Source organism: Vicia villosa, linkage group LG4, assembly GCF_029867415.1.
Source record: "Vicia villosa cultivar HV-30 ecotype Madison, WI linkage group LG4, Vvil1.0, whole genome shotgun sequence".
In the NCBI taxonomy this organism is placed as follows: domain Eukaryota; kingdom Viridiplantae; phylum Streptophyta; class Magnoliopsida; order Fabales; family Fabaceae; genus Vicia; species Vicia villosa.
Window position 1 is genome coordinate 27,476,898 of NC_081183.1, and position 20,822 is coordinate 27,497,719.

At 30.3% G+C, this 20,822-nt stretch overlaps 1 protein-coding gene across 1 annotated transcript; it reads right to left on the reverse strand.

The window, feature by feature from the left end:
• Positions 1–15,587: 15,587 nt before the first annotated feature.
• Positions 15,588–18,393, reverse strand: LOC131598994 (protein neprosin-like). The gene is made up of 7 exons (XM_058871518.1): positions 18,236–18,393; positions 18,054–18,140; positions 17,784–17,966; positions 17,501–17,665; positions 17,289–17,342; positions 16,795–16,932; positions 15,588–15,998 (listed from the first exon to the last, which is right to left on the reverse strand). The coding sequence occupies exons 1-7, from the start codon at positions 18,383–18,385 to the stop codon at positions 15,630–15,632; spliced, it is 1,146 nt and encodes a 381-aa protein (XP_058727501.1). The 5' UTR covers positions 18,386–18,393; the 3' UTR covers positions 15,588–15,629.
• Positions 18,394–20,822: the final 2,429 nt, after the last annotated feature.

The window sequence follows — 20,822 nt, forward strand, 5'->3', positions numbered from 1 at the left end:
GATATTTATAAGTTTAAGTTATTATAAAATCATTCTAATTTACATGATTTTCTGGTTGATTTTTTTTTTTGGTTTTCGATATTAAGTATTTTAATTTAGATCACAACTTCGCTAGTTTAATAAATATGAGTTTATGTTCTTAAAAAAATATTTTAATTTAAATTATAATTTTTTTATCATGATGTGTATAATATTGAAAAGAATTATGGTTGGCTTGGTGGTGTCTAGGGATGGTAAAATTATCCGTACCCGCGGATAAAATCTGTCATTGATTTGGGGCGAATAATATATTAGATATTCGCGCATATAATGAAGGATATTTAAATATTATTAGTTTATTATAAATTATAAAAACTACTTAAATATTATTAGTTTATTATACTATATCTTTTAATTTTCTAAAAAATTAGTCTCTTCATATATATTTGTTTGAAGTTTTCTTTGAAGAAAACCTTTATATTTCATACAAATTTCATTGGCCATTTCATATTTAAGCTTCTTCTATACTCCATACTTCACTTTAACAATTCCACCGTCCAACCAATTAGTATTGCTCTTTCCCATCCAACTAGTTATGTTCTTTCTACTTCTCTGTTGTCCGCTCTTCCACCATAAATGACAATCACAATATCATTCTTTTTTTTTGTTAAAAGTGATATGTATGGATATTATGCTTTGATGAAAATAAAGAAAATTAATGTGATAAAATTTTATTAAAATAAAAGAAATTTGTATGAATATTATATGATAATAACGTCTTGTCTCTTTAAAAGAAACTGAAAATATTTTTTTCAAAACATGATATTAGAAAAATAGTGTTATCCATGGATATCTGTAAATATTCGCAAACATCATAAAACCGCAGATTACATGTTTAGTAGATATATGCACAGATATGGGGCAGATATAGATATCACTTTATCCAACGAGGTGGACATGAATATAATACTATATGTCCCCATGAATATCCATTTACATCCCTAGTGGCGTGGTAGAAGAAAAAATTGAGATTAAGCTATTGATTGACTGAATTCGAAAACAAAGTCGTCAACGAACTTTATTGTTTTCAAAGAAAATGGAAAATATCGATTAAACCCCACGACAAAATAAAACAAAAGAGATATCTAGATATATGGGTCGGTTATGAAAGGGGAATGTATTAGCATCCCTTATATCTATGGTATTCCATAGGAATCTCTTGAAAATCCGTGTTATGATAAAATTGGATTGTTTGCAAAAATAATTGGGATGATAAGAAAATAGGTATTTTATTATTGTGCTCGCCAAGACTTCAAGAGTCTTGTGCCTACATCTCCTTCATGTGCAATGAAGAAGTCAGAGCCTCGTATTTTGTAGTAAAAGTAATCATAAAAAATTGTTAATTGATTTTAAATTGAAAAGACATTTCATCTTACTCGTGTCAAAAACACAACTTGCTACCTACAAGTATGAGAAAGTGAGCATTTTCATCATCTTGATATGGAGATCTTTTACTTGGACTTTCTCACAAGTACGTCTCTATATTTAAAGCGGAAAATGTAAATCAGTTCACAACATATTGTAGAAGTATAATGGTTTATATCACTATTAGAATAACCTAATATCCACTCTTATGAAAAGGATTTAAAAGAAAAATGCACAAAGGCACAATTTTTTTTGATGAGGTTTGTCTTTTTCAGAAGTTTTGAAAAGAATTTGAATATGCGTAAGTATCTTAGCATTTATTAAGAAAAATATTCTCGAGATCACTTGAGAAAGTCAAGGTTTATTGACAAAAAATTTGAAGTTTGAAAAATAAGTTTTTAAATTAGGGAGAAGTTTTGAATATTGAAGAAGTGGGTAGGAGATGAAGATACTAGCCTAAATCATAAACTAAATTACTTAAAATAAAAGGATTCGTTGTAAGGGAGCCTAAGAGGAAGTCTTAGTGTGTGCAAGTGTACTAACCACAAGATAGAGCGAGCATTTGGCATTGGTCAAAATTAGCATTCCTTTTCCTTTGGGTTGAGCCACGAGATAAGAAAAGCAAGCAAACAAGCATATAAGCAGATGCTCATCTTAAAAAAGTAATGGAAGTAGATGAATATCAAGAGTTCCAGAGAAGTATCAAGATCACTAAGTCATATAGAAAATCCCAAGTCTTCAATTAAAGATAAAAAATTTCCCAAAGTCAAGTCAAGTCTTGAATTGAGGTTGAAAGTCCAATTAGATCACAAGGTCTCAAAGATAATCACTCCAAACAAAGTAAATAATTAATTACTAAGGTCCAAAGTTCATAATACTCCTAAAGCAAGGGATAGTAACACAAAATCCACAAGATCAGACGGATATTTTTTAGGTCTTATCCATTTTTATCATTTTTTTGTTCTTTTTGAATTAATAAAGCAATAAAAGCAAAATGATAAGAAACAAGTAAATGGCATAATAAAATGGCAATAATAAAAAAGCATGAATGTAAATGACTGACATTAAACGTAAAGAGCTTAAAAGATAAAATTTAGGAGTTAGTACAATTAAATGTCAAATTTAGTGTTAATAAGGAATTAATTGAGTCAGAACAATTTAGAGGTACTGTTCGTGGACTTATGCAGAAGTCACACCTATATGAGGCCGTTGAAAATTGATGAAGATTTAATCAACCAAGCCATGATCCAAGTCAAACAAAAGTTAAGCATAAATGGATTAAAAATGATTTAAATGATTTTTAAATGATTTAAAATGGAAATTAAATAGAAAATTCAAAAGAGGTATCAAAACATAAAACTAAATGGCCAAAAAAATGAGAGAGTAAGAAATATTCCAAGTAATTTTATCCCAAAAATTGGAGAAAAAATATTTCAAAATATGTGAAAATTATTTATTGGATGCAAATTAAAAAGAAAATACGAAGAAAATAGAAGAAAAAAAAATGCTAAAACTGATTTTAAAATTCTAACAAAAAAATATATGTGATAGAAAATATTTTAAGTGATTTAAAAAAATTGAAGTCAAAAGGGTCAAAGGAGCTATTAGAAATAAATCAGAAAAGTAAAAAACTATTAAAAAGAATTTTAAAATAAAATGAAATAAAAATCACCAAAGGCTAGATGCGTGGGACACTCTCATTGGTCTGAATTCAAAATTCCCACCAGAACACGTGCAAGCCTGCATCGTCTTCAACCTTGAGTTGATTTTTGCAAATCCATGAACTCTAAGTTTTGAGCTCAAACACTATGCGTTTAAACTTCCACTCACATCATTGTTCATGTCTCTTTGCTTTAGAGTCATTGGTTGGCTTTGAGCAAAGTGAAGTTTCTCAAGAACATAAAGAACCATAGTTCTTCAAAGTAAAATTAAATGATGAAAACACAATATAAAATCTAGGTAAGAGAGGGCTTTCAATTAGTGAGTCAAGACGAAGAGTGTGATAACTTGTTTGCTCAGTAAATATACCCTAAACTACATTTTCAATTGGATCTTCAAGGGTCAACGATGGTGGAACAAAGATAAAGGTTGCAGATAGTTTCAAGCTTCAGTAATGGTTTAGTTAGCTTCAGATGATACCGGTGAGTGATTATGGGCAAAGAAATGAAGCAAAATCAAGCTTAATTTAGGAAACTGATTTCTGGTTTTTGAAGCTTTTCGTGAGTCAAAATTGTAGATGTTTTGTGGCTATTCAAGTTTTCCAATCAAGGGAAAATGGTCCTCTATTTATGGGAAAAGAGTTGAGGTCTTGGTATATGTGAGATTAGATCTAGAACGTGTGAACAAAATTGGAATTTCTTATTTGGTAATCCGTGTGAGAGTGGGTGTAAAATGTGTGAGTTAAGCATAAAACATGGTCGTTTTTCACTTGATTTTATGCATTTTGTCATGACAAACAAGTTTGCACATGTGTTGGTGGCTTTAACTGAAAATTTGGTTGATTTTAGATTTTGGATCTTGCGTGAAATGTATAGTACTTGGTGCCATGCTATAACTTAGGCAAAATGAAATCCACTTGTGCATTTTGAAATTTTCTTTGTGCCAAATGATCACCTTATGATTAAGAATCAAATGAAAAAAGGATTACATCAAAAGCATACTTGAGTTGAAAATCATATGGATGATAAGTTCAGGTCATGACCTAATTTATGGTCAGGCAATAGGTCGAACCAGGGTTTGGCCTGCTTTAGTGCATACATGGGCAACTTGGCCAATTCCGAAATTGAGGTACTTAAAGGAAAAATTGATGTTTTACCCTTGAAAAAAAGTTGTAGAGGAGTTTAAATGTGACATTTGGCTCGAATTAGATTTAAAAAATGTTGAGAAATGAGACAGATATGGTGTTTTGATCAAGTGACATGCCATACTTGAATTTTAGGCGACCCAACCATGCGCCAACTTGTTATTTTTTCTTCTATTTCTTGAATATAATTGCCCAATGATAAATACTTGAATACCTAATGAATAAATATTGATTGTCCCTTGAACTACTTTGATAATATCTTGAGAATTTGATTGGGATGACATGGAAATAAACACATAAAACATACGTGAATCAATTTTGAAATAATGCACCAAACTTGAACTTTTCTTTAGAAAATAAAGTTAATTGAAGTTTTACATGAATATGACCTAATATTTTAGTTCATGCCTTGAAGTAAAAGCTCCTTCGACCACTTGTTAACCAAACTTTGACTTTTGGAACCAAAAACCTAATTTAGAAATCAAGCTTGTTCCTTTGATATCTTCAACCATAAATCAAGTAACTTTGAATCTCTAACCATTATTGATCATTAAATAATGTCTTCTAGTCATTAGAAACTCTTTTACTCTCTTGATTACAAGCCCCTACCTTTTAAGCAACACATTTTTTATATTTTGAACAAGGTTATCAAAGTTAGTTGACAAAATATAAACATCATTGATCCAAAAAGAAATACAAGGGGTGCTTGGTGATCTCCCACAAAAGCCAAACCAAAGGGTTAACGATTAGTAGGATTCCATGTTAGGAAAATTTAGTAAAACTTGCATCAAAGATAACATTCACATGCTTATTTGTTTCCTTTGCATGTCTGCTATTCTATTATTGTAACCTTGGAGAGAGAGATTTGAAAGGAGAATAATATTATACTGCAATATATAGTGCGTATGTTTGCATTAGGGAGTCTCATATGTTTGATATTGGTTCGTGTGAGATGGAGATATTTTATAATTAACAGTGTTGACATATTGATGAAAGTTGCTTACAGTGTAGAATCACAATCAATAAAATCATGATAATTTGCTACTCTATTAATTTATATTTTGGATGTGTATTATGATTTATTAAAGCACCAATGATATCTGAATTCGTATCTTGATGTCTTGTTTATTGCAACTTGGTGAGCTAAGGGACAAGCAAACTAGGCAAATCAGAAATGATCAATACAATCGCGTTGCACACAATAAGTCACCCACAAAGAGGTGATATGTCATCACTCAAGGTTGCTAAGCAAATAAAGGATTGAGCATGTTCAAATTTATATATGTGAAATTACTTTTATTCTTGGATAAAGCGAGATATGGTCTATGTCGTTTGTAATTATTGTAAAGTGTAGAATTACTATAAATAATGGGTGTCGCCCTTTTCCCTGCTCGAGCACGAGGCACCCCTGTTTTTAATGTAATTTGTAGAAATTAGACTCTCCATGATCATAAGAAACTAGAGTATCACAACGGGAAGTGTAAGACTAGTCGATACAAAGTTTGGATAAAGAGTCTCCAACAAAAATTGAAGACCGAGAACAACAAATTAGGTAACTCCCTAGTCACATAGGTAACCACTCCCGGTCGTACGGATAACTCCTCCAAATTTACGCTAAACTCGATAAGGCTCTGAACCTACTCTGTCAACCTTGCTAGGGGCTCTGAATTGCAAAAATCAAGGTTAACTCATCCTTGCCAAATGGTAACTCCCTTTGTGGAACTCCCAAGCAAGATTAACTCCCTTTGTGGTACTCCTTGCCAAGTGCTAACTCCCTTTGTCGTAACTCCCGAGCAAAGACCAAGGTTAACTCCCTTTGTGGTAACTCCTTGCCGAAAGGTAACTCCCTCCGTGGTAACTCCCGAGCAAAAACCGAGGTTCACTCCCTTTGTGTTAACTCTCAGGCAAAACTGTGAACATGTCAAAGCAAAATGTCGAAAGTTCATCACGTGCCTCCTCGAGTGCAACCAGAGGAAATTAAAACATTTGGGTTGGAGAAACCTGACCCCTATGACTTGGGCTTGTTACAACATCCGAGTTGTATGAACCCGACCCTCTAATTTGGGGCTTATTAAAAACATTTTTACTACTTATCGCCTTGTCAAAGTTGATTAACAAACAAGAGTTGTCAAGAAACGTAAAACATCACTTTTCCCAAGTTCATCGCAATCTGGATTAAACAGTCTCAACAGAACAAGACTGAACTTCGCAGGTACATCGTAACCTAGATCTTTAATATCCGAGAATGTCACTTCGCATTCGAGAAACGTAGCCTGTGCTGAATTTTAACAAAGATAACATTAAACCGAATACATAAGGTATAAGGATAGCTAGGAAAAATAAAGTGATTAAAAATTCAGGCATGCATATATAATGCCTTTGGCAAATTTGACACTCCCTGGTGACGGGTCGAGTTCTTAAGTCCAGACATACTTAACGCCTCTAGCATATTTGACACTTCCTGGCTACGGATCGAGTTCTTAAGTCCATGTGCACTTAACGCCTCTAACATATATGACACTCCTCAGTGACGGATTGAGTCTTAAAATCCCGACATACTCAGAGTCATTGGCTTAAAAATTCTTTGATAAACCCAAGTGCGGAAACCCAGGGCTCAGTACAGTGCCAAGTCACAAAAAATCAAGGACTTGGGGCTTGTTACGTGATGGCTGTACTCGACAATATTCGATACACAACAGCTAGACAATGCGTCTTAAAAAGTAAAACTTGTGTTGAAATTGTAAAGACGCATAGCGTTTAAAATGTTTTGTGCGCATGTACTTTGATTATGCCCGATCATGAAACAATTCTTTAGCTATTACTTGCTTGAAATTTAGTTTTTTATTAGAGGTAAAAATACAATACCACATTAAAAAGAAGAAGAAAATGAACAAATTAGACAAGCTTGAAAATATTTTTAAATTTAAGAACTCGACTACAATACAACACAACTGAAAAAGTGAGATAAGACTGTAAAATTGACTAATATAATAATACGATAAGAGTACATATATGAGATTTTTACTTTTTTTTTTTTAAAACCATAGTCAACAAAAAGTTGTAATAATATCATTGCCATTTGTGATATATAATCTCTTTTGTAAAAACAAAGCATATTTATTTGTACAAATATAATATTTATAATGTATAACATTGTCATTTTTTATATGTAATTCTTTTTAAACCACTGTGGTACTAGTATTGTCATTGAAATGTATACCTCTTTAAGTCATATTTAGTCAAAGTTCATGGAATTAAGTGGATTAAACCGAATGTGAGATATTGGATCGAACTCTAGTATTGTCGAAGGGTAGCTTCTTGGTTCGACAGTTCGACAGAGTTAAGCATGAAGTCGAAGGATTGTTCACATGCTGGTGTCGAAGTGTGCATGCTGTAGTCGAAGATGGGTCTAGCATGCAGATGTCGAAGATGCTAGAGTTGTTAGCATGTTAAATTAGGTTTTAGTGTTTAAACCCTAATTTGTTAAGTTAGCTTGTTTATTAAGTTGGCTTGTGTAATGGGCCTTGCTGAAAAAGCCCATTAGTTAGTATGTTAGGTTTTATTATAAATAGCATACTAGTCTCTCATCATTGCTAAGCTGCAAATCCTAATTTAGGGTGAGAGAGGTTATTTGTTATTCTTGTAAACTTGTAATCTTGTTTTAAGAGAAAGTAAAAGAATAGCAGTTATAACCAATTCTTGTGTTCTTATTCTCTTCCATAATTCCCTATTATACTTTGTTATTGGTATCGTTTTCACAACAAATTGGTGCGGTGAGCGTGGAGAAGATGCCTTCAACAAAGTATGAGATTGAAAAGTTCACCGGAGTGAATGATTTCGGTCTGTGGCGCTTGAAGATGAAAGCCCTACTGGTTCAGCAGGGTTGTTTGGAAGCGTTGAAGGGAGAGGCAGCCATGAATGCAGAATTGACGGCAGCGGAGAAAACAAATATGATCGAGAAAGCACACAGCGCAATTTTGTTGAGCCTTGGTGATAAGGTTCTCCAGCAGGTATCAAAGGAGACGACGGCATCAGGGTTATGGGTGAAACTTGAAAGTTTGTATATGACCAAATCGCTGGTAAATCGACTCTACCTGAAGCAAGCTTTGTATTCGTTCAAGATGATTGAAGACAAAGTATTGGCTGAGCAGTTGGATATGTTCAACAAGATGATTCTTGATCTTGAAAATATTGATGTGAAGATCGATGATGAAGATCAAGCGCTGTTACTATTGTGTTCTTTGCCTCGATCACATGCTCACTTCAAAGAAACTCTCTTGTATGGAAGGGAGTCCCTGACGTTTGAAGAAGTTCAATCAGCCTTGTACTCTAAGGACTTGAATGAACGAAAGGAGCATAAACCTTCGACTGTTGGCGAAGGTTTGGCCGCTAAAGGAAAACTCTTACGAAAGGATGGTAAGTTCGACAAGAAGAAAGGCAAAAGCCAGTCGAAGTCTTACAATGGCGAAGCATCTGGCATTCGATGCTATCATTGTAAGAAGGAGGGACACACAAGAAAGGTGTGCCCTGAACGCCTGAAAGATCATGGAGGTAAGGATAATGGCAATGCAGCCATTGTTCAAGATGATTTCGAATCATCTGATGTTCTTGTGGTTTCAAGCAGTGACTCGAGAAGAGAGTGGATTATGGATTCAGGTTGCACTTGGCACATGACTCCAAACAAAGACTTGTTCGAGGAATTATGTGATCAAGATGGTGGATCAGTATTGCTGGGAAACAACAAGGCTTGTAAGATTGCAGGTGTTGGATCTGTGAGATTCAAGCTCCATTATGAGTCAATAAGGTTGTTGACTGAAGTCAGGTATGTTCCTGATTTGAAGAGAAATCTGCTTTCTCTTGGTGAATTCGACAAGAAAGGATATGTTTTCCAAGGAGAGAAAGGTATCCTAAGAGTCATGAAGGGGTCGAAGGAAGTCTTGAGAGGCGTGAAGAAACAAGGCTTGTATACCCTTGAGGCTGAAGTTGTAAGTGGTTCGACAAATGTTGTATCCACGAAACCTTTGTCGAAGACAGAAATCTGGCACATGAGATTGGGCCATGTCAGTGAAAGGGGTCTGGTCGAATTAGGGAAACAAAATCTGCTTGGTGGAGACAAAGTCGAAAAGCTGAAGTTTTGTGAACCCTGTGTACTTGGAAAATCTTGCAGAGTGAAGTTCAACAAAGGCAAACAAAGAACACATGGATCCCTTGATTACATCCATGCTGATCTTTGGGGGCCTGCAAGGTGTGCATCACATTCAGGAGCAAGGTATTTTCTATCCATAGTAGATGATTATTCCAGAAAATTATGGGTATTCATCCAGAAGACTAAGGATGAAACTTTTGAGAATTTCAAAAGTTGGAAGACTCTGGTTGAAAATCAGACTGGCAGGAAGGTCAAGAGGTTGAGAACCGATAATGGCCTTGAATTTTGCAAAGAGGCATTCGACAGTTTTTGTGCTGCCTTTGGTATTGCAAGGCACAGAACTACTGCAGGTACTCCACAGCAAAATGGTTTGGCTGAAAGATTTAATCGAACTATTTTGGAGAGAGTCAGATGCATGTTGACTAGTGCGGGGTTGAAGAAAGTGTTCTGGGCTGAGGCTGTTTCGACAGCAACATATCTGATAAACAGATGTCCTTCGACAGCGTTAGATATGAAGACACCTGAAGAAGTTTGGTCGGGACATCCACCAGATCTCGACAACTGAGAGTATTTGGCTGCGTAGCCTATGCTCACATTAGGCAAGACAAGGTCGAACCTAGAGCTCTGAAATGCATGTTCATGGGATACCCTGAAGGAGTCAAAGCTTATAGGTTATGGTGTCTAGAGCCAGGTCACAGGAGGTGTATCACCAGTCGAGATGTAGTTTTCAATGAAGCTGAAATGGCTTTTAAGAAAACTGATGATGTTGGTCGAAGTACAGAAACATCTGACGAAGAGCTGGAACAGGTAAAGATTCTTGTTGAAGTGGAGCATGTTGATGCTGAATTGCATATCCCAGATGAAGTCGAAGAAGAAGCAGAAGATGCTGAAGTTGAGGAAACTGACGATGACTACCTATTGTCAAGAGATAGGTCGAGAAGAGTCATAAAGGCACCTCAGAGACTTGGATATGCAGATCTTATAGCTTATGCCTTAATCTCTGCAAGTGAGGTTCTAGACGAAGAACCTAGAGACTATAAGGAAGTTATGAGGAGTCGAAATAAGACTGAATGGTTGAAGGCCATGGATGATGAGATGAAATCTCTTCATGATAATCATACTTGGGAACTGATCAAGAAACCTGCTGGGGCAAGGTTAGTCAGCTGTAAATGGATTTTCAAAGTTAAGGAAGGAATTGAAGGAGTGACGTCGAAGAGATACAAGGCAAGGTTAGTTGCAAGGGGTTTCACTCAGAAAGAAGGTGTCGACTTCAATGATGTGTTTTCTCCTGTTGTGAAGCATAGGTCCATTCGAATGTTGCTTGCCATGGTGGCACAGTTCGATCTTGAACTGGAACAGATGGATGTGAAGACTGCGTTCTTGTATGGTGATCTAGATGAAACGATCCTGATGAGGCAACCTGAAGGGTATGTCGAAAAGGGGAAGGAAGATTATGTGTGCAAGTTAAAGAGATCTTTGTATGGGCTGAAACAATCTCCTCGACAGTGGAATAGGAGATTCGACAAGTTCATGGCACGCATAAGTTTCATTAGAAGTCAGTTCGACCACTGCGTTTACTTCAGATTTCGACCTGGTAATTCATTTGTTATTTTGTTGCTTTATGTGGATGATATTCTCATAGCAAGCAACAATGTTGAAGATGTGATGAGGGTGAAGGCTGAACTCAATAAGGAGTTCGATATGAAGGATCTGGGAGCTGCTTCCAGGATTCTTGGAATTGACATTCGAAGAGATAGAAAGAAGTCGAAGTTATGTCTATCTCAAGAGGCATATCTACGGAAGATTCTTGAAAAATTTGGTATGTCGAATTCGAAGCCAGTTGTGACCCCAACAAACCCTCAATTCAAGCTGAGTATTGATCAGTGTCCCAGTACTGATGTCGAAAGAGCCTATATGAATAGCATCCCATATGCTAATATAGTTGGTTCTTTGATGTATGCTATGGTCTGTACTAGACCCGACATAGCATACGCAGTAAGTCTTGTAAGCAGGTACATGGCGAATCCTGGAAAGGCTCACTGGCAAGCATTGAAGTGGATTTTAAGGTACATAAATGGGTCTCTGAATAGAGTCCTAATTTATGGTGGAGCCTTAGGTGAAGATAGTAAAGCAGTAATCGAAGGATATGTCGACTCTGATTATGCAGGTTGTATGGATTCCAGAAAATCTATTTCTGGATATGTTTTCACTATGTTTGGCACTGCAATTAGTTGGAAAGCAACACTTCAGAAGGTTGTTGCTCTATCAACCACTGAAGCGGAGTATATTGCCCTAATTGAAGCTGTGAAAGAAGCATTGTGGCTTGAAGGTTTTGCGAAGGAGCTAAAACTTCAAGGTCGAGGTGTCACTGTTAAATGTGATAGTCAAAGTGCAATACACCTGTCGAAGAATTCAGCCTATCATGAGCGAACTAAGCACATTGATGTGAGGCTGCATTTCGTCAGAGGAGTAATCGAGCGTGGAGAAGTCCAAGTGCTGAAGGTTTCGACTGAAGACAATGCTGCTGATATGATCACCAAGACATTGCCGAGTTGCAAGTTTTTCCACTGTATGCAGTTGATAAAGTTGCATGAAGAAAGCTAGTTTGTTCCTTGACGTTGTAGAGTTAGGTCCAAGGTGGAGATTTGTGAGATATTGGATCGAACTCTAGTATTGTCGAAGGGTAGCTTCTTGGTTCGACAGTTCGACAGAGTTAAGCATGAAGTCGAAGGATTGTTCACATGCTGGTGTCGAAGTGTGCATGCTGTAGTCGAAGATGGGTCTAGCATGCAGATGTCGAAGATGCTAGAGTTGTTAGCATGTTAAATTAGGTTTTAGTGTTTAAACCCTAATTTGTTAAGTTAGCTTGTTTATTAAGCTGGCTTGTGTAATGGGCCTTGCTGAAAAAGCCCATTAGTTAGTATGTTAGGTTTTATTATAAATAGCATACTAGTCTCTCATCATTGCTAAGCTGCAAATCCTAATTTAGGGTGAGAGAGGTTATTTGTTATTCTTGTAAACTTGTAATCTTGTTTTAAGAGAAAGTAAAAGAATAGCAGTTATAACCAATTCTTGTGTTCTTATTCTCTTCCATAATTCCCTATTATACTTTGTTATTGGTATCGTTTTCACAACACCGAATAATAAACATAAAAAGTGATTATCCAAGTACTCGAAATTAATGATGATTAAAATAAGAAAAATGTTAATGAGTGTTTCAGTGGTTAACCTATAATTTATTATTGTCATTGTATATGAAATTTTAAACTTCATAAAAAAAAATTTAAATGATTTTAATTGAGTATTGTTATATGTAGTTTTAAAAACACATACTTGAGAAAATTTTGAATTTTCAGAATAATATAAAAGATCAATTAATTATGTTTATAGGACTTTTTTCTAATGAGTTTATTTGAATAATTATTATATATGAGTTTATTATAATATTTGAGAATATGTTGAATTTTAAGGGGTAGTAAAAAGATAGATGTAATTGTAAATAATATAGGAATTATAATAAATTTGATCAATTACATTGTATGTAAAAAATTTAATGATTTGTGCATTTTTTTAATGATTTTAATGAATCAATAAATATACAAAATAACACTTTGATTGGTTGTCATTTAAATGGTTAAAATTTATACCCTCTAATTAATACTCTCAAATTAATACTCCTCATTTACTATTTCTCTCACATTACATTAATGATGATAAGAATATTTCAATAACAAATAAAGATAATTGGGTAAAATTGTTACTCTCTCTTTCATTTATTACATTTTCTTAATCTATGTAAAAGTGTCAACTATGATACTTATTTTGAAACGGATGGAGTAATAAGTAAGGAATATAATTTTAAAAATTCTAATAGTCATCAATTATATGTTTAAGATAATTGAAACTATTTTTTAATTAGAATTTGGTACTAACTGCAAAGTTAAAAATTTTATTGGTAGATAGTGATATTAATATAATTTAATGGAGTTTTAATTTTTTTAGAGTTTCAATTTGGATTTTTAAAAAATAAAAAATAGTGAGAAAGATATTTTAATTATTTTAATAAGTCATTAATGGTTGAATAGCAATGTAGAAATAAAAAAGAAAAATTCAAAAAAAATTAAAATTAAAATTAAATATCGTCAATAAATATTAATTATAGTGCAAGAATCTTGATTGCTAGAAATTTTTTTGTCTAAACAAATAAAATAATTTTTATAAAGAATAAAAACATCAACTATTTCATGTTATTAAACCACAGAAATATTTTAAAATTGAGATGAAGGAAATTATTCAAAAGAAAATCATCATAACAATTAAATGAAAATTAAATATTGTTGATATGGTTATATTTGAAAGAAATCATAAGTGGAAGAAGGAAATTAAACAAAAATAATAATATAATTGATATAATTATATATGAACGAAAGCATATATGTGAATTATAGTGCAAAAGTTCTTTTATTCTTAGATGATTGCAAAAGTTCTTTTATTCTTAGATGGAGATAAACTTTCAAATTGAAAGACCAATAAATTTATGTGCATACTTATTACAGCAACATATATCAAAATAATTATGAAAATAAAATAGGATTTAAATAATAATTAAAATTTATACTATAGAAGAAAATAAGAATTTAAATCCAAAAGAAAGCATAAGGAGTACTCCCTCCGTCCCAAATTATAAGAGAAAATCACTTTTTAGATTCATTGAATAATTAATGTATCTGGTCTATATATAGAATATATACATTAATTGTTCAATGAATCAAAAAATTGAACCTTAAATTTATATTAAGTACATTTTTTATTTTATATATTTTTATAATAAATATTTATTAAAATTTTATTTATATTCTTTATTTTCAATTATTGCATAATAGATAAAAAATATAATATTTATAAATAATGTTTTTTAATAGTGCTAGATGGATATTATATTATTATTATTATTGTTGTTATTTATTTATATCATTTTTTTAGATAAATATTATATTATTATTTTATTAATATTGATGGTTTAATATTATTATTATTATTAATATTTTATTACTATTATTATTATTATTATGTTTGAATAATTAAGGTTTTATTCTCATGATGACATGTGGTTTAGATTGTTGTAAAGATGACATGTGGTTTAGATTGTTGTAAAGATGACATGTGGCTAGGGATGCCATCATGACTTCTTTACATTTATATTAAGTAGATTTTTTATTTTCAATTATTGCATAATTGATAAAAAAATATAATATTTATAAATAATGTTTTTTAATAGTGCTAGATGGATATTATATTATTATTATTGTTATTATTTATTTATATCATTTTTTTAGATAAATATTATATTATTATTTTATTAATATTGATGGTTTAATATTATTATTATTAATATTTTATTACTATTATTATTATTATTAAGTTTGAATAATTAAGGTTTTATTCTCATGATGACATGTGGTTTAGATTGTTGTAAAGATGACATGTGGCTAAGGTTGCCATCATAACTTCTTTACATTTATATTAAGTAGATGTGTGTATTCAAAATATTAAGAATTAAAATAATTGTTTTTCTTAAACAATATGTATTTTTTAAAATTCTTATAGAATATCTGGTACACTCGGTATGTGTCTTTTCTTAAGTGATACTCCCTCCGTTTTTTATTATAAGTCGTTTTAGACTTTTCACACAAATTAAGAAAAATAATAATTATTGTATGAAAATAATAAATTATGAAGGTTTTTACAAAATTATCCTTCATTAATGACATGTAGAAGATATATTTATATAATTGAAATGAAAGAGAATAATAAATATTTAAGGATATAATAGGAAAAATAGCATTAATTATTCATTGGAATTGTAAAGCGACTTATATTAAAATACAAAATATTTTCCCAAAACGACTTATAATAAAAAACGGAGGGAGTACTAAACAACTAAACAAATATGTAATATAGACCACCTTTAATAAATCAAAAATATTTACACACAAATAATAATTTTTTATATTAACTTGAATATTAAAATTGTAGATAAGTCAAAGATTTCTTCAAAGTATTATCCTATATTTTATTACTATTTTATAAAATAGTGATATTTTTATTTTTTATTTTCAAATAAATGAGGAATAGTATTTTTTATTATTAAATCATAAAAGCCCTTTAAAAACTTTTAAATTTAATATTTTTAAAAATATATAATTAAAAAAGGAAAATCATATTTATCCACATATTATTAGAAATCTTTATTACATAGAAACTTGTTCACTATATTTAAGTATTACATTTACCACCTGGTCCTCCAAATTGAAGAGAATATCCTTGTTTTCTTTTTTTATTTTCATAATTCGTAATTCCATAGCAATTAGGAGCATCATTATAACTTTCTACCATAAATTCTTTAGGATCAAAATGGTTTCCAATTTTATCCAAATAATTTACAAACCTAAAATAAGTTGCATGAGTGAAGTTACTATCAGGTTTGTGTCCTGAACCCATTGTGGGACTACTAGTACCAGCAGGAGTTACAGTATATCCACCAAATCCCACTTCTTCAGCTCCATTCAATGAGGAGAATAAAGCCGCAGGAAAGTATCCAATATCCTTATTCATCACTCTTAACCACCAATTACCTACCTTATCCTGAAGACCACAACATTATAAGATTTTACTACTAGAATTGTAATAACTCAAAAGTAGATGATTAAACTAAAAGAGTATAATATCATTTAATAATAATATATATATATATATATATATATATATATATATATATATATATATATATATATATATATATGGGGACGACTCAGGTGAGAACACTTGGTTATTATGAGAAATGAGAACAATGAATCACGACCATTAAATTTGATTTTAATGGACTGGATTGGTTTCTCTTTCTAAGATCCTTAATATTTAATGGACTGGATCTTAGAAAGAGAAACCAATCCAGTCCATTAAAATCAAATTTAATGGTCGTGATTCATTGTTCTCATTTCTCATAATAACCAAGTGTTCTCACTTGAGTCGTCCCATATATATATATATATATATATATATATATATATATATATATATATATATATATATATATATATATATATATATAATAATTTGTATAGCATCTCTTTGAACTTCACCAATTGATAGCAATAAAATTTTAAAAATATTTTTTGACTTACATAATTTAAATATTTTAAAGAGAAAACAAGAGATGTATGGGCAATGTAAAACAATTTTTTTACAATGTAAACCAATTATATGATGTATTCTGCCAAATTAATTTTTATATTTTAAAATTATTTAGATGACATGGTAGATTGTTTGTTTATTAATGTATTCTGCCAAATTATTTTTATATTTTAAAGTTATTTTATATTGTCAGTGCATGTCCATGAAATTCTATTTTAAATTTAAATACGTAAAGAAATTAGTTTACCTGTGAAATTTGAAGTGGTGCTTCTATTATCTGTCCGCCATATGTAGATGTTCTAGATATACGAGCACCAAATGTGTATGATTTGTCAACCTGAATGAAACCCTTGCATAGCATATTAAAGCATCCATTCTTACCTGACTGTAATTTTTTAATATGGCATTTAGTATTTTGATTTTTAACAAAATTACATATAAATTGAGATTAAAAAAATAAGAAATATTAACCATAATAAAATTATTCATAACACAATTTATGTGAAAGGAGCATTCTAAATTACCAATTTCAAAAAGTTTGGTATAGTTATTCTAAAAACATCTAAAACTTAAGCTATTTCATAAATAATAATGCATAATAACATAAAATGATAAAATGATGTTAGATAATTAGTTTAAGATGCATTACTCAAATGTTTGTGATGAGTAGAAAAATGATCACTTGTGTAAAATAATTTATGTACTAATAATGTATTAAATTAATACATAAATCTGACTTACCGTCCAAAATACAAACAAATGTGTTTGGTCGTCATTATATAATTCTGGAAATGCCTAACATCAAATATAAAATAAATTAGAAAATAATTCATAAGTCTTCAAATTCATTTAAAGATAAAGTTTATATCTATATATACAGACATATTTTATATATACAGACATATTTCTTAGAATAAACAAAAATTAGAATTATAAAATAAATTTAAACTCACATGCCATCCGAGCGAGATTTTATTAAGATCATTTCCCCCTCCTCTTCGAACATATAAAGAAGCTGCACTTGATTGACCTTTATAAACTTTTGGATTCCAAATACTAGTACTTCCACTAACTCCATAATAAGGAGAACCCGCTATTGAAAGATAGATACGAGCAAACTACAATTTCAATAGATTTACATATTAATAAAATATTTATAAAATAAAGATAATATATGTTGATTATACCAATAAATTAGGAAATTAAAAATATAATTATTTATATAAGAAAACTTACAAGATTGATCGCACCATTTTGAGTTATATTCTGACCATTGAATAATAATTTTCCTTGAATTAAATCATTTTTCGTTGTCCTCCGAATAGGAACCGTTTCTTGAGGACACCTAAATTTCTCAAGTATAAATTTAGGCTTGATTGATGAATTTTGAAATATATTCTTTTCAAAATTTGGTTTTCTCTGCCACCATAAACACAAAAATGAACATAGAAAAAGTTGTATTAAGTAATACAAAAATTTAAAAGTAATAGTATTAAATTATTTTACCTGCAATTTGTGATTTTTTAGTAAAGGATGATCAAAAGCTGGTTGTTTGTTAATATCAACACAATCAACTATGTATCCTGACTTTATCTATAAAAATCATAAAAATGAATTAAAAACAAAATTGTTAGAAAGATGGATCAAATTAAACCAATATAAACCACTCATAAATTATGTGTAAATACATGAATACTCTTTATAGGAGACTTGTTAAGGATGTTTAGTTGTCTCTCTAGTTCCAAATCTTCTTCTTTCAACCCATTTGGCATACCATTATCTTTGTGCCCAATAGTAATTGTCACCAAACAGATAACCAAAAATAATATATTGATCATTTTTGACATTCTATTTTAGCAAGGACTTAATTATATTAGATATGAGTTTAGTATCATGCCTATTTATAGGTAGATGTTGAAAAACAAATAAAACAATATAATAATTTAATCAAGATAAAATAAATGAGGTCAATGATATTAATTGAATAAATTATTTTTTATTTGTTGTGATAAATGATTCTTAATTATAACCTGCCTTTCTTTTATACTTTTCCTTATACTTTTTAAATTATCTTTTCCTATAATCATTTCCCTATTTTTATCTATCCAATGGAAAAAGTCATAATATTTCAATTTTTAAAAGCACTTACCATCTACATATTTTGTAGTTTTATATATAAAAAAACTCATTGTCTAAAATATACTACACCTATTTTAAAAAGCTATTTTTCAATTTCTTACAATATAGATAATTTGATACGAGAAAATAAATTATAACTATTTAAAAAAAAAATCATGAATTTATGATAAAATAAAAATTCTTTCATGAATTTATGATAATATAAAATTAATATGAATTTATGAAAGAATTTTTTAAAAATAGTTATAATTTATCTTCGTACAAAATTATCTAAATTTTTAATTTGTATGAAATTGACAAATGGCTTATTAAAAAAAGGTGAAGTATATTTGAAACATTGATTTTCTTTTTGTATATAAAAATACAAAATATGAAGATGGTAAGTGGTTTTAAAATTGAAATATTACGACATTTTAAATTGAATAGATAAAAACAGGGAAATGTTATTCTAGAAAAAGATTATTTCAATATATATATATATATATATATATATATATATATATATATATATATATATATATATATATATATATATATATATATATATATATATATATATAAATATATTTTTCGTCTTTATAAATATCTCAAATTTTATTTTTACTCCCTATTTAAAAATAGACATATTCAGTTTTAGTCCCTGCTATTTTTTAAAAATTTGAAAATTATTTAGTTACTCTTTAATTTTTAGTTTTTTAAATAGTTTTTTTCATATATGTTTAGAATAATTTAAATATTTATTTGCCAAATTTTAGAATTTTTTAAAATAAGAAGAATTAAGTATGAAGTTTTTAAATTTCAAAAGATTATGACAGAAGTAGTGAAAATATCGACTTATAAATCATATTTTGATTTATTTTTTTCAAGAAACTTTTTAAAATTTTTTAAACATGTCTATAAAATAATCAATAAAAAATACACATTAGTTTAACATTAGGGACTAAAATAACTTGCATAATAGTTTTTTATAGACCAAAACATGTCCTTTTATTTTATATGGACCAAAAACAAAGTTTAGTATTTTATAGAAAAAATTAAATGTATAATAAAAATTAAATATTATTATTCCATCAAGATTTTGTTTTATGTAAAATGATTTATTATTTGAAGCCAGAAGAGGTTTATTAATAATATTTTCTGGTATAATTTTTTAAACAATCTTTTATGGTATGCATTTTTAACACTTAGGGTCTATAATTGAAGAGGATGCATAGTACTATATCATAGCATGAAATTTGAGCCAAAAAGCTTTCCTTAAGAGGGAGCTAAATCATGATATAAAGTTGGTTAATTGGCCAAATAACTTAAAATGTTTTTTCAAGTGTTTAGGTCTGCTCAAGGGCATGACTTTGAGGTCAAATTATATGGGATGTTCCAAACTTCAATTCAACTTGATTCTAACATCAAAGTTGTTCATTTTTTTCCATCTATCATTTGACAGCAAGATCATATCATTTGGATCACCATGCATCAAGATATACTCATATGTTACAAACTCTTAAAGAACGTTTGATCCAAATCTCCACCCTTAACTACTTCTAATCATCACTATAAACGGATTCTCATGCTCATAACTAAATGGATCCATTACCATTTCTAGATCGAAAAATTCTCTCATTTTCTCAAGAAAAACCAAAGATCGCATTCTTTATTTTCCTCAAGATCTCTCCATTCTATTGCTAGTTTGCTACATTCTTCATCTCCACCATGAATGCTAGCTCTTGAATACCTTACATCTCACATGGAAGCATCATAGATCTCCCTTCTACTTCATCTTCTTAATCTAGTTCATTTCATTTTACTTCCATGCACCCTCATTCAGTAGTAGGGAAATTTTTGTTTCCTCTTTATTTTAGCTTCAAATTTGATTTTGTTTGCATGTAAAAAAATAATTTAGGTACTTTAATGTTTCAACTATTTGTCCATATTTTTATTTTATTTTTTCCAACATTATTTGATTTTGTTAAGGGCATTTTTCTCACATGTATGGTTTTGTATTGATGCAGTCGTTGTTGGAGAAGCGATAGCTTCTATCCATTTTGAAACGTAATCGACAGCTACAAGGATGTATTTATTGACAAATGATGATGGAAAGGGACCCATAAAATCTATTCCCCAGACGTCAAATATTTCTAC

What these genes read in the sequence shown, in the direction of transcription:
- LOC131598994 (XM_058871518.1), bottom strand. Translation starts at nt 18,385, where the DNA reads ATGATCAATATATTATTTTTGGTTATCTGTTTGGTGACAATTACTATT. An exon ending in ATTTGTTTGTATTTTGGACG is followed by an intron (nt 16,933 to 17,288) that starts GTAAGTCAGATT and finishes AAAAAATTACAG; the next exon opens with TCAGGTAAGAATGGATGCTT. An exon ending in CACCACTTCAAATTTCACAG is followed by an intron (nt 15,999 to 16,794) that starts GTAAACTAATTT and finishes TGTGGTCTTCAG; the next exon opens with GATAAGGTAGGTAATTGGTG.